The 15,379-nt window shown below is 41.3% G+C and overlaps 1 protein-coding gene across 9 annotated transcripts in view; it reads right to left on the bottom strand.

Moving 5' to 3' along the window:
- Positions 1-5,244: 5,244 nt before the first annotated feature.
- psd3l (pleckstrin and Sec7 domain containing 3, like) overlaps positions 5,245-15,379 on the bottom strand; it is a 118,656-nt gene continuing 108,521 nt past the window's right edge. For all 9 annotated transcript variants that reach the window (XM_049021278.1, XM_049021277.1, XM_049021282.1 and 6 more), the window contains 4 exons: positions 13,219-13,376; positions 12,517-12,661; positions 11,758-11,901; positions 5,245-8,410 (listed from right to left, as the gene is read on the bottom strand). In XM_049021278.1, coding sequence (XP_048877235.1) covers positions 8,210-8,410; positions 11,758-11,901; positions 12,517-12,661; positions 13,219-13,376 — 648 coding nt within the window. In that variant the 3' untranslated portion in view covers positions 5,245-8,209. The remainder of the gene's footprint in view (positions 8,411-11,757; positions 11,902-12,516; positions 12,662-13,218; positions 13,377-15,379) is intronic.

Raw genomic sequence — 15,379 nt, 5'->3', positions numbered from 1 at the left:
CAGGTACACCTACAGGCAATTTAGCAACTCCAATTAGCCTCAGCATGTTTTTGGACTGTGGGGGGAAACCGGAGTACCCGGGGGAAACCCCACGACGACATAGGGAGAACATGCAAACTCCACACACATGTGACCCAGGCGGAGACTCGAACCCAGGTACCAGAGGTGTGAGGCAACAGTGCTAACCACTGCACCACCATGCTGCCCCACAACTTGGCATTTTAATGCATTTTCGAGGGACATTACAAAGCCGGAATATAACTTGTTGTGATGTTGTATTGATGCATTTCTAAGTTTCATTTACACATTATATTAAAAATAATAAAATGACTATTTAACCGCATAATATATACAATACCTATATCAAATAATAACTTTCTGATCATTTTGTATTGCTTTAAAATTGGAACAAAATTTCAAAAAACCAACATACTGCATCAGACTGTGTTTATAAACACTTAGCATAACTAATAAACTAATGTACAGAACGACTTATTTAGGACCCCCCCCCTCCCCTCTGGTTCCGATTTAACCTCTGGCCCCAGCCCCGTTTTTCCCATAATCTCTGTTGTTTTTATAGCGCTAATTTCAGGAATGCTACTATGGAGTTATAGGAGAATTTTCTGTAGCTGAAAGTACATGCAGTAAAATTTGTTCTGAGCATATTTAGTGTTGGCTGTTTGTTTAGGTCTCCAGCATGGAACCCCTTACAGCACATCTGCTGTTCCCTCACTGATTGAATGACCATCAATCGGCAGAGTAATTCACTAGCTGGGTCTGGTGCCTCAGTACTCACCTCCTCCATCTGTAAGTCATTCCTTCCACATGTCTTCGGTTGGACCAGTTGGCCAGTGGTTTTGGCATACATTCTTCACATTGTAGTTTCGCTTGAGGTATTATATATAGACCCTTTCCAAAAAATTAGAATATCATGAAAAAGTTGATGTATTTCCATAATTCCATTCAAAACGTTAAACTTTCATAGATTATAGATTCAGGACCCACAACTTAAACGAGTTCAAGTACTTAGTTGTTTATTTGAACATAATTTGGGCTTCCAGCTCATAAAACCCACGAAAACAGGAATTCAAAAAATTTGAATACTGTGAAGACATCAGCCAAATTTTGCAGGGCATGAATGTTTTTAACTGAGTGTCACACACAACTCATCTACTAACCTCACTGCACTGCACCTGCACAGGTTTCCCCAGGTGTCATTAAATTGCTTCACTTTGCTTCAATTGTCTCAGTTAGGTTCAATATGGGGAAGACTGCAGACTTGACAACTGGCCAGAAGAGCATCATTGATACCCTCCATAGGATGGGTAAGTCACAATAGTTCATAGCTAAGGAGGCTGGCTGTTAACAGAGTGCTGTGTCCAAGCATATCAATGGAAAGTCTAGTGGAAGGGCAAAATGCGGCAGGAGAAGATGCACCAGCAGAAGAGATGACCGTGGGCTTCAGCGGATTATCAAACAGAGAAGATTCAAGAATCTGGCAGAGATCCAGAAAGAGTGGAATGAGGCAGGAGTCACAGTTTCAAAAAGCACCACATTCAGACGCATCCGGGAGATGGGCTACAACTGTCGGGTTCCTCAGGTCAAACCACTTCTGAGCCTGAGCCAGCATCGAAAGCGTCTCAACTGGGCCAAGGAGAAGAAGGACTGAACTGTTGGCCAGTGGTCCAAGGTCCTCTTTTCCGATGAAAGTAAAGTGTGTCTTTCATTCGGGAATCAACGTCCAAGGGTTTGGAGGAAGATGGGTGAGGAACAGAACCCAAGCTGCCTGAGGTCCAGTGTGAAATATCCACAGTCAGTCATGATTTGGGGTGCAATGTCCTGTACAGGTGTTGGTAAATTCTGCTTTCTTAAATCCAAGGTCACCGCAATAGTCTACCAGAATGTTTTAGAGGACTTCATGATTCCTTCTGCTGATGATCTATATGGAGATACAGATTTCATCTTCCAGCAGGACCTGGCCCCTGCCCATACCGCCAGAAGCACCAAAGCCTGGTTTGATGGCCATGCCATCACAGTGCTTGACTGGCCAGCCAACTCGCTGGACCTAAAGCCCATTGAGAATCTATGGGGTATTATCAAGAGGAAAATAAGGTCCACCAGACCCAAAAACAAAGAAGAGCTGACAACAAGCATCAAGGAAATCTGGGCTTCCATAACTTCCAGGCAATGCCACAGGCTGATTGCCTCAATGCCACGGCACATCGAGGCAGTGATTAAGGCAAAGGGATTCCCAACCAAGTATTGAAGATTGACATATCATCTTGAAGGTACCATATTTTCATTGATTTGATGTGATCCTAATTTTTCTTTTTTTTCCTGCAAAAACTGAGAAGTAAATGGTGATGTCTTCACAGTTGTCACGGATTGGAACCTGACAATATTATGTCACTGTTTGTTAATATTAATTGGCCAACATTTTATAAAGTTAAGTATAGTGATGGTGAGGATGCGGATATCTTGGGTATTGCCCTTCCACTATGGATTCTGACCAAGATTGTGCATGGATTGTACCATTGCGATTGTGTGATTTGGGAGGGGAAGGGTGTTCACAATTTGGGGAGGGGAGGGGGGGGGGGGGGAGAATTTTTACATATTACAATAAAACTGATATTTTAGTCCTTGTTGGTATTATGAATAAATCTGAATAAAATTGTGGTTTTGGATGGTATATTTTAGAATTGTGTATGTGGGATGTATTGTATCGAAGAAGATAATTGTTAGATTAATTGTCCCAAGGGGAGGGGTTGGAATCTATATAAACCCCGCAGAAGGTGCTAAAGGGGGAAGTGGTTATGGATCCAGAGGCTGCCAGGATATAGCCTGTTTGGGGTAATTTTTAAATACTTGTTAATACTTGTATTGGTGCCCTCTTGTGAGAGAGGATAATAATGTTTGCACCTTTTGGAACTACATGGCCTTCTCTGGTCCCTGAAGCCTCTGGCCTCTCAGCCATTCCTAACAACAGTATTCTAATTTTTTGAATTCCTGTTTTCGTGGGTTTTATGAGCTGGAAGCCCAAATTATGTACAAATAAACAACTAAGTCCTTGAACTCGTTTAAGTTGTGGGCACCGAATCTATAATCTATGAAAATGTAATGTTTTGAATGGAATTATGGAAACAAATCAACTTTTCCATAATATAAAAATTTTTTGGAAAGGGTCTGTATTACAGTATGTGCCGAAATGGAGACTATCCTGAGGGTTCCTTTCCATCCAAGCAAAATCAGAGCCACAAAATGATGTTGTGACAATTATCGGAGAACATTATGTTTGACATTTGAATGTGTTACTGGCATTAAAGCTTTTAATCAAACACAGATGGATGTTTTGAGTACCCAACAGATCAGAGATGTATTTATTTAGGATTTGCAAATACATCACCACTTCTGTCAGTGTTTATAATGCATGTCTAATGGAAAGATTGAGAAAACTGAGATTTCAGATACACAACTAAATAATTTTAAATGAGCCTAAACCTGAAATCTTTTGGCCACCACGTATGGTGTAACCCCCATTAACCTGCACTTATTTGACTTTTTTGGACTGTGGGGGGAAAACAGAGTACCTGCAGAAAAGCCCACAATGACATGGGGAGAACATGCAAATGCCACACACCTGACCCAGGTGGAGACTTGAATCTGGGTCCCAGAGGTGTGAGGCAACAGTGCTAACCACTGCACCACCATGCCAACCCACATTTTGCTCTCTTCCAGCTAAAATAGCCAATAGACAATTGCAATGCATTAGCTTTGGTTTTTAGTTTGCGTTAAATACACATTAGGTTCTACTCCTCATCTTCAAGAAGAGTCTGAAAGTGAAGATCTATTTATCTACTATTACTGTGCGATGATATTACCGTGAGATATTTATGCACACTGAGATGTGCACTGAGCTCTGTGTCACATGACACTGTTTCACTATGGATACCTGTCAGGGAGGACTTAAACCAGAACAGACTTCAAAGATTCAAAGATGACTTTTTCTGACACTTATAGTTAACGACTATAAGTTATATTTTGTGATTTATGCATTTTTATTTTAAAGAACTTTAAATTGTTCACGTAGCTGAACAATTTACTGGAGAAAACCAGATACAGAATAATAGATATAAGACTGAAAGGCAATCTGCGGATGGACACTGTATAGATACCATGCTTCACGTTTTATTGTACAATACCACTGTGAGTACTGAGAACACTAAGTACAGCCATGGCGAGTAGAGAGTAAGACTGGTCCGAGGAGGGAAACAACCTCGAGCTGCCAACAGGGTGTTGGGTAGCCTGGACTTGTCAATGTAGGATGCAAACAAGGGTTGTACCAGATGTAGCCTAACAAAAAAGCAAGTGAGGCACAAATTGCAAATAATAATGATGATGATCACAGAAGCAAAGTGTCACAACAGTGGAATTGAGCCCTGCTGTTTGTCGCACTACTGAGGTCAGAGTACCCACGTTGAATCCTGTCCACTGTTGAAAGTGCCTACAATGGGCACGCAACTAGAGACCTCACCTAGAATATTGTGTGCAGGTTTGGTCACCATATCTTAAAAAGGACATTGTGGCCTTAGAGACCTTAGGTGCCACAAATATGATTCCTGGTCTTAGAGGAATGTCATACAAGGAAAGGTTACTTGAGCTAAATCTATTCAGTCTCAAGCAAAGGAGACTGAGGGGGGACATGATCCAGGTATATAAGATTCTAACAGGTTTGGATGCTGTTCAACCAAATAGTTACTTCAGCATTAGTTCAAATACACGAACTCGTGGCCATAGGTGGAAATTAGTGGGAGGACATTTCAAACTGGATTTAAGGAAGCACTTCTTTACACAGCACGTAGTCAGAGTATGGAATAGTCTTCCTGATAACGTAGTGCAAGCTGAATCCTTGGGTTCCTTTAAATCAGAGCTAGATAAGATTTTAACAACTCTGAGATATTAGTTAAGTTCTCACCAAGCGAGCTTGATGGGCCAAATGGCCTCCTCTCGTTTGTATAGTTCTTATGTTCTTAACTGGACCTTGGAGCAATAGTAGGAAGTCACCTGGACTAATGAATCATGTCATGTCATTCTGTTGTATCAGGTGGATGCCTGGATACGTGTTGGACCTAGGAGTCAGATCCATGTCAATGTAGCCCCATTTTCATTATGAAGCTGTTTTATGTCTGAAAATCAAACCAACATAAATCCCAGGCTTTTGACGTTAGAAATAAAGAAAAAAAATCATTCAATTAAATACAGTATTTTATTTGTTGAATCCATCTACAGCTTGTATACCACCAACGACGTATTGCCGACCGGCGTGAGAGCTTAAGACACGCTATGAGCAGGTTAAATCACTTGAGCGACCAACAATGCGATCCTCTGCCTCTTGAAACACAGGGCGACAGTTATAGTTAACAACATTTACACAGTTAAAGGATTGTACAGGATCACAGCATTGAGAGAAACTTTGATGCTTGCGTTCAGATGCTAAGGTACATTACAGTCCATCGCAGAATATTTAGATTCCAGAGCACCCGTAGTTTCAGTTGCTCCCTGTTGTCTGTCCCTTGGAAATAAGATATGAGATTGGTGTTTCTTTGTGATTAAAAGCAATTAAGCTTGCACCATCTCTTCTGTTTTTAAGAGACATTCGAATGGAAACATCCCTCAAAGTTGCTGATCACAAATTGTAACCCGTATAAAGAATACTTGTGAAGAACAGCATTAAATTATACTGACTTTTTTTACGAAATGAGAGAAAATGCTTCAAAGATCTGATAAACAGCAAAACTGCTTGAAAATTAATTGTTTGTACAAGGTCTGATTGCTTCCTTATGGCTGCGCATTAAAAAAAAAACTTGACTGTAGATAACAGAAGTGAGAGAGGATGTTACCATCAAAATTACATTTCAATTTTTAAATAATGTAACCTAATGACTAATAAAGACCGGATTCACTCTATCAACAAGCTACATTGTATTTATATTAAAGAAATGTGCCACAAACAAGCAATTCATCGACATAAATCCTTTATACATCAAAGAAAAGAAACAGCTTGCTGAAATGTACCTGTACAAACAACAACACATAAAATATCAATGTGTCAAATGTACCAATGCAACACTATTGCAATATCATAATTTACAAACTGGCTCATTCACGAGGGGCTCATTTTGCATTAGTGTGCTTAAAGAGCAACAACAAATAAGATGATTGAGACCTTTGATCGTTTTGGGCATGTGAAAAAGCCATAAAACTGAGCATTTCTATATACCTTCCATAACATACAACATGGACTTGTGGAGCAGGCCTCATGTAAGACACCCAAATTGTAATTCGAATAAAATCTTCTTCAATTCACAGAATGGGGCGTCTGGATTCACGACATTCGTTCCAATGACATCGAACCTTTAAACATTGTACCCCTAGGATTGAACTGTTTTTTTTTTTCTACTGCAAATTAAAACAAAGCATCATCATTACTTCACCATAAGTAATAATACTCCATAAGTCATAGTGCCGATAAATTTGAGACACAAAGAATAATATACTGAAGCAAGCAAGAGGGGGGAAAAAAACTTTGGAAATAAATTACAGACAGAAGTGAAAATAATGTTTGCATGTTGACCAGTGTATTGAAAATCTGGAAAAAATGTGACAAAATATGTGTAAACATACGTTCTTTGTTCAAAATGTCTGAAATGAAGAAAAACAAGAAATAAAAAAGGAAAATATTCTGGAACGGTCCAATGGGAGAATATTGTCCCAAAACGCACATAATTTTCCTGTGCCAGGAACGTTGCTGAGCGACGTTATAATTCGATAACAGCATCAGTAAAGGCAATAATTGCAACTTTAAATGTTACAGCACTGTGAATAGTTTCCTGAAAGGAAACTTTGTCAATAAACAAACTACAACAGCAAAACTACTGAACCACTGAAAACAAAGACATTTCGAGTTGAGCTGATCGAAAAGGACATTCAGCTCAGTACCTTCAATAAAATAAAAGTAAGTTCATTTCTGCCTGAAAACCTGTGATGTCAGTAAAGAAATTTATCATTCTACTCCTTATAAAGCTCTTTGAAAAATTCAAAAGAACTCATTTATAAAGTGCACTATAAACACCAATTAGATCTTTACAACAATACAGTTATCAAATTAGAATTTAAACTCGAAATACACAAGAAGGTTATAAAAGACAAAAAAGGAGCATTGGCATTTACACTACTTAAAAAGCATAAATATATCCTTTGCTGTAAATGGATAAAAAATAAATGTCTCAGCTAGAGAGACTATGGTTTCCTAAGTGTACATCAATGACATACTGCAGTCTGAAGACATCAAAGGGAGTATATTGTAGGTGTAACTGATATCAACACTATACTGACTGACAGATATGAAAATATCCCTTATTGATAATACAAAATTATATTTAGTCTCAGTATGGTGCTCAACTACTTTAACATGCAATTGTACAATTTAATGAATGGTTACAGGAGGCTCTCGGTTTACTTTTTTTAATGCGTTTTATGCAAGATGCAAAGAACTTCATCTCTGAACACAAAACTGTCCACTCAGTGATGCATGACACCTCAATATTTACATTGCGATGCAAATCACTATACACATAAAATGTTTGAGTTCCTATGAAGGAAAGTTGGGGAAAAGGAAAATGTAAACCAACAGGGAGACACTGTTGCTGCTAGAGGCCTATGTGTCTTTAAATTTCTACAATTAAATCATGAGAGTTTAAATGGAACCAGCACACTTAAAACTACATATTAAAATATCAGGTTAAATTTGTGATCTGCTTTTTATATTTATATATAGAGGTTGGTCAAGAATCTTCCCCTAAATTGCAGATAACCTTCCTGTTGACTCAATGGCAGAAAAAAACAGCTGCAAATCTGACTGGACGATACAGCGAAACGGAGAACATAATGCCTCACAAAAAAATAAAAAAATATCACGCCTCTTACAGGAGCACCGACAGCAAACTCAACGATCTTGAAATAAAAAGACCACATACGTATGGATGGTGTTCCATACAAAATGCTACACAAGCACCAGTCAGTCTAGGGAGAGACGGTTATCATTTACATTTTACACAACTGTCTTCATTACAACAGTGGGCCGATAAATAAATTACACAGGATATATTCACAGGCGGCGCCTGGGCGGCCATCTCCAGCCAGCGGGTCCTTCCTATGTGACCTTGGGGGCCTCGGGCCGGTAGTCCTTCCTCTCTGAGGTATTCCGCTTCACCTTGGCCACAGCCGGCTGCGACTCCTGGTTCAGCGACGGGCTCGACTGTGACTTCTTCAGCCCGGCTTCGGCCTCCTTCCCAGACAGCAGGTCCTTCACCCCCTCCTTCAGGAGCTTCACGTACATGTTGTACCGGTTCTCCTTTTGAAGAAAGACGACAAAGCGTTACCACTTGAAATTTCTGCCAGTGAACGCCTGGCTACACTAACGCTGCCGTCTGTTTCGTGCCTTAAGTAAACGTCTCTGCTGTAAACACTTTAATGGCTGTAAAATCCTTATGCATTATTAATCAATGGCCGTTTGCTCGACTGAATGATAATTAAACTATTTCTGAGCCCTGAATGAAATGTCATGTTTTTGTTACCCCCAGTAACACATAAAAATGAATGAATGAACAATGTGTTGACGAAAAATGGGAATTATTTTATGAGTCTCATGCACAGATGGGGCGGTAAGATCCGTATGGCACGCTGTGGCAGCCAGAACCAGGCTGGTAGCTTTCCACTGGATGTGGAGGGGGGGGGAAGCTGTAGCCGTGGAAACAGCATTGCTCATCTGGATGTGCAGTGGATGCTCAGCAGACATACTGACGTGTGTGAAGCGTGTTACATTCGCTCGATCAGCAAGTTTAAAATGTGTGGGTGTCAGCCGAGATATGCAGAATGGCACAGAGTCTGACTTCTGTAACTGAGATAACTGAATACATGCACATGAAAAAATCAAGCAAAGATACCTGTACATTGCTCAGTGGACAACAGCTTAAAATAGGTAAAAACAAACCAAAAACAAAACTAAGGAAAAAAACAATCAATGAATCAGGTGAAACAGAAATGTTCTGTTTAAAGAATAAACTGAAAGGGTCCAACGTGTTGATTACTCTGTACTTGCAGAGCTGTGTGCTGAAATGATTAAGGTAGAGAGATAAATCTCGTGCTATCTGATCAAACCATTGCTATTCTTTCATAAGAGGATGCCGATTCTGATGGGCAAGGGAACATTTTAACAAAGAATCAGAGCTTATCGCAGAAGAGCACCTTTTCTAGAAAATGAGACTTTCCAGCAGATATATTATAAGTCTGCACACAGAGGAAGTGAAACCAGACGGTATCAATCGATTACAGGACTGTTGTTAATCACTCAGTGGTAATATGGCATGAACAATAATTGACTTCCTTCTCAAAACCACCAAAGTTTAAGAAAATTTTGTTACTTAAACTGGAGACTGAACTTCCACTGCATATTATACATAATGCAAAGACTTTGTGCATGTTTGCTAATTATTATTCATTAATTAACTTTTATAGCCACCATATGCAAGACAATGGTCATTCAGTCATTCTATCCTTTCGCAGTGCAGGGTGGTGTTGAAACTGAATTCTATCCCAGAGTTCACAGAGAACACCATGGATTTGCGGACAGCATCCCACCAAGGGGAAATCACAACATTAAAAGAAGAAATAACATCAACTTCTCCTCCTCCTCTAATCTCTAGATTAAATGTCATGCAGGCAGAGAGGTAGTGCCCTTTTTTGCAAAAAGCTCAAAATGCATAACTGAAGGCTGCATGATAAAACAGGCATCATTATTAGAAAGATGTTTGCCCACAACAAAAGAATCTCTCTCCAGTTACATAAAACATCCACCATTCCCTGCCCAAAATGTCTCACACATCTTCTGGTGTCTGAAAGTCTAATCCTGTTTCCATTTCTTTCAGGGACATTGTTTTGTTGAAAAATACAGAAATACTTTCTCACTCCAGCTGGAAAAACATTATTAACCTGCATCACAGCCCACCTCCCACAGTCCTGAGATGTTTAATTCCACATTCAAAGCAGAGACTCATTAGGCGACATACTCTGATATGATACATACATATTCTGTTTAAGTGATAGTAAACTGCCACCGTCTAGATTGGAGCCATAAGCTTTAAATTATTTTTATGGAAACATTAGAAGGAAAAAAGAGAGGTCAGCAACATTCAGGAGGTTTCCAGTGCTAAGAGGCAGTGATTAAAACTGCAGGATTGAACGTTGGGGAGAAATTGTGTCCAGTGACGATTCCTCCTGTCGGCTCTTAATGGACACGCCGTCATTGTCTGGCCATGTCGTCTTCCCTTTCCATCTCTTGGAAACCTCACGCACTCCACCTATGATCCGTGTCACGAATCACCTTTCAGCGACGCAATACGAGTCGGAGATGCCCGTCGTCGTGGTTTTGTCTTTGTCCGGCCGAGTGCCAGGCTGGGCAGGCTGCCCGTGGAGACACCCTGGTCGAGCCCAATGCCACGTTCACCATCTGCTAATGATGCCGTTCCACTTAAAGGCATGACTGACGGACAGACAGACTACAGTCCTGAGCGCATTAATTCTCTCCGACAAACGCCGCTAACGGCGGCGGGCAGACGGATTAACCTCAAGAGTTACCTTTTGAAACCCGTGCCAGCTGAACATGTGCTAAAGCCCTTGATGTAAAAATAGTAACTGTTCTGGAAAAATAAAAACCCAGGTCCTTTAATCCTATTTGGACACATGTGCGACCATTTGGACGAACATTAAACGACACCTAAAACCCCTCCCAGGAGGGAACAGCAGAAGTGAACAAGACTGGGTCTGTGTCTGCATCCTGCCTAACAATGTCAGTCAACCCACTGCTAGACCCAGAACATCAGTGTTACAGTCTGGCATTGACAAAGGTCTATAAACCCATTTTGGTGACACTTCTCTCAAAGCCACGTCTTTAGCAATTTATACTCACTACTTATGGTTACCTCCATTTTTACTAAGGGAGATGCCCTTCATAAAGGCTCCCCAAAAAGAAGCCCTGATGGATTCTCCAAAATTGTGCAATTCTTTTGATAAAACACCCAACCAGGATGCCCCCATTTTTCCGCTGGACATATTGCTATACTGAAACACAGTTGCATAACCTTGAACCCAGGGACAAGGTGGACTGGCATGTACAAAATCATTATTCTATCATGACGGGGATCTCCTCCTCTTTACTGTGCGCACTCTTTCCTCCCTGGTCTGTCAAAGACCCTGTGGACATAGAGCAGGCGACTGTCTCGGAATGAAGCTATATTCATTTTTAGCTGTGCTGTCCAAGCAGTCTTGCTGTGCCTTCACAATTTGAGATAAAATTGGAAAAACTCCTTTGATCGCACTTAAATGGTTGAAACAAGCCCTGAATGAGTGGCTAACCAACAAACCTTCCCAGACAGTCAGTGAGTGTTACATCATTTTCATATTTTGACACTAGCTAGCAGAGTATTTGAGTAGTAATATTCTGAGCCAACTAACATCAAACCTCTCCATGTTATGTCTAAGACAGCATTAAATGTTTTTTTTTTCCCATGAGTGCTGCTCTCCTAAGGCACGTCAGCTATCGGCCTTAAGGAATGGAGCTAGCAGTACGAACACGGTAAAGAGCGTGACAGCGTGGATAACTGCAGGAAGACGACCTCGCCAGCACGTGAGAGATGAGCTCACCTCAAACTCCAGGTAGTGCTCTTTGAGTCGGTACTCATCAACCTCCTTGGCTTTGACCTTCTTATCTGGGGGGTAGGATTTGTGCTCGGCAAGCTCCGTGGAGACGTGCTTCAGCTTAGCCTCATGGGATTTCAGCTGCTCCTCCTGGAAGGGGAAGAAATTGCCAATGCTTTTCCAACAATAATCTTTTCGTAAGCACTTTGCAGACATTAATGAGAAATAAATGTAACTTGTAAAGTAAAGAACCATCATTTAAAGATGAAACAAAAAAAATTGTGTTCAAACATGTATGGCAGTTTGTGAAAAAGTGCTGGTCAACAATTTAAAAATCGTACCCAACCTTCAACGAATAAAACAAACCATATGGGGCCCGCTCATTCACTTCTATGGGAAAAATGCTAATGCTAACTATGACAACCTTAACCCCCACCCTGCCCTAACCATAACCATAAGTAACCAAGCATATAAGAGTTTTTGTATTTTTTGTTTTTTCATAGCAGTCACCGATTTTTATAAAATAGTGTTTTCCCTCATGAGGACCAGGAAACCGGTCCCCATAAGGGGAAAAAAAACGGATATTTATCACGTTATGAGGACATTATGTCCCCATAAGGATAGTTATACCTGCTTGCGTGCGCACACACACACACACACACACACACACACACACACACACACACACACACACAAACACACAAACACCGTTTTTAAACAACCAAACTTGCATGTATAATTAGGCAGGGCAGTCCTTGGCCTCACCTGAGACATGCGCGTGGTGGTTGCAGGCAGCAGGGGGCGACTGAACTTCCTCTGGGAGCCAATGGCTGCTGGGAAGGAGGGTGCAGAGAAGACGGCTGCCACAGAGTTGATCTTCCTGATCCAGGAGTCCATCTCCTCGGGGCTCCTGAAAGACAGTTCGTTTGTAAAGGAGACACACTGCGGCTTAATACGCCCAGATGGTCATAAGAGAACTACATATTTTACTTGTACCCCAACCCCCCCCAAATTCAATTTAATTATACATAACTGGATGATAGGTATAACACATTGTGGTTTGTGCTAACATAAACATCACCACACAAAAGCGAGAACTTTGCAAAATGGGGTTGGAAATGTAAAAAATTGCCTATGATATGATTAAAACCAGGAGAGGCGAGACATTCGGACATCCCAACCCCCCCGGCACCAGATTGTCCCGGTTTACGTTCGGGGAAAAGACGTGACTCGTGACATCCCCAGCCTCGGCTACGGATAAGGAGCCTTATTGCTTTACCCAGGCCGCCCTGAGAAACAATGAACTCCGGACAGACTAATGCCAGAGATAAATGTGCTTTCATTGTGCTTGAATCGGAGCATGAAATTAGATTTCATCCAGAGAATGGTCCCTTATTTCCCCTGCCACGCCTGCGTGCTCACACTCCCAGCGACGGCGTTGCCAGGGTCTTCCTGAGAGCTACTCACTGCGCCTGGAAGAGGAAGACCCTCCAGTCAGCCGTCTTCAGCTTGAAGACATTGGGCTTCTTCTCATAGTCCATGGCCTTCAGGGCCAAGGCGTGGTGCACGCTGATGGCGTTCTTCAGGTCCTCCTCGGACAGGGCCTTCTCCGGCTTATACTCGTCCTACACGAGAGTGATGGACGACATCACAATTTGTGTATCAGGTCTTCACTGGACCTTACCTTCACGAAGAGCAGCGTTAAGGAGCAAAAAGATGGACTGTCTGCGGGTCCCCAAGGAGTGGGTTGAGAAACACTGATGTAGAAGAAATGGAAGGAGGTGCTGCAACAGTAATACGACTTAAACCGTTTAAACATTACCTTAAAAAATGGACACTTTTTTATATGAAGGCATGGGTAAATAGGATGATTGTTGATGTTTGTGCAGCTGCCGCGGATCAGCAGTGATGTGCCCACTGGAGCTGTACAGAAAGCGGTAAGCAATGCAGCGAAGGGTGCTGCCCAAAAGCTGTCTGTGTAAGCGAATCTGCCAGACGCATCACGACAACTACTCATTTATCATCATATCCCACAGCCTTAAATGACTGCTGCCTTCTTCTGTATAGAAATTTCATTAACTGGGAATCGCGTGTCATTTCAGCATCCAAATGGTGAGATCGCCACAGATACTTTACTGTTACGGGGGGTCAATTCAGAATGCAAGTCATGAAGAACTCGTGATGAAGATCTGACACATGCAAACATTCACATGGAACCACACACGCACATAATAATCGATACTTTATTGATCCCCGTAGGGAAATTAGCTTTACGCCTCCCACAACTTGCTCTTTTTTCATAGAGTAAGTTGTCTGCGAAGGGCTGCCACCCGTAGCGGCGCCCAGGGAGCTGGGGGTTAAGGGCCTCGCTCAAGGACGCACAGTCTGAGGCTGGGTTTGAACCTGCGACCTTCTGATTACAGGCACAGTCCTTAGGCTTAGTCCACAGAGCCACACGCTGCCCCCAAAACACACTCGTGCACATAATCACAGAATCCCTAAAGGACCTTAACTATAATCTTAACAATAGAAACTCTAAGGAAACGTATGGTGCCGACATTCCTTATCCTTCTAAGAAGTCTGACGTATATGGACAGCTCACCTCAGATGGTTTGTGATGTAATGAGCCAATTACACATACAGGTAAGATTGTATTATTCAGAACAAGGAGAATTCTTCAATAATACTGGCGTTAGGTTTATGAAAATCTCACATAAGTGACCAGAGCATGACTAAAACTTGAGATGACAGTCTATCAGTAATAAAATAACATAAAGGATGCCATAAAAAGTTATGCGGCTAAGCAAGAAATCCTGCTTAGTGAAATACCTCCCTGGTTGGTAAAATAATATATGCTGTAGTTATAACATTTCATCCTAACCTATGGAAACGCCCTACCTTTGCGTACTGCACAAGTGCACAATGAAATCAAGCCCATTTTCTCATGCTTGAAGAACCGCCCATGGATCTATCGTACCTTGCGCTGGAGTTATGGCTTATTTCTGCGTTTTCAATGTTCATACATTTTAAATATTTTATTAAATACATTGATCAGACTTTACTGTCAGCATCACACTGATTTACTATGCTGTACGTCGAATTACCTGACATGTTTTAACACAATCTTATAAGGTATTTCAGATTTGCAATGCCTGCTTGCATTACATACATTTTTTAGACAAGTTACGTATTTATTTTTTGGATTATCCATTTTCAGTTGCAGCCAATAAAAATGAGAATAACATTTTCGGTAAGGTAGCACCGATCGATAGATATATCTGTCGAAATGCAGGTAGGACAAATCGACATTTTTGAGCCATTTTTTCATGTACATGTACAGCTGTTTATAAATAACAATGCCTGTGCGAGGACATTTGGCTCTGACTTGGAACTGTCTATTTCTTATTACTTTATGGGAAAACAATGTTGAGATATATATCGTATATCGCGGTTCAGCTAACAATAGAGATATGATTTTCAGTCCATATCACCCAGGCCTATGTCACGGTGTTCAGTAAAGAGCATTTTTCTCCCCAGAATTCTCCAGGAAGTGCGTATGTAGTGTCTCAGTGTCTGACCACCTCCACATGTGACATAAGGTTCACATTTAATTAGAATTAATTCCCTC

This window comes from Brienomyrus brachyistius, chromosome 7 (assembly GCF_023856365.1).
Source record: "Brienomyrus brachyistius isolate T26 chromosome 7, BBRACH_0.4, whole genome shotgun sequence".
Classification (NCBI taxonomy): domain Eukaryota; kingdom Metazoa; phylum Chordata; class Actinopteri; order Osteoglossiformes; family Mormyridae; genus Brienomyrus; species Brienomyrus brachyistius.
This window is presented reverse-complemented; position numbering and strand designations above follow the sequence as displayed.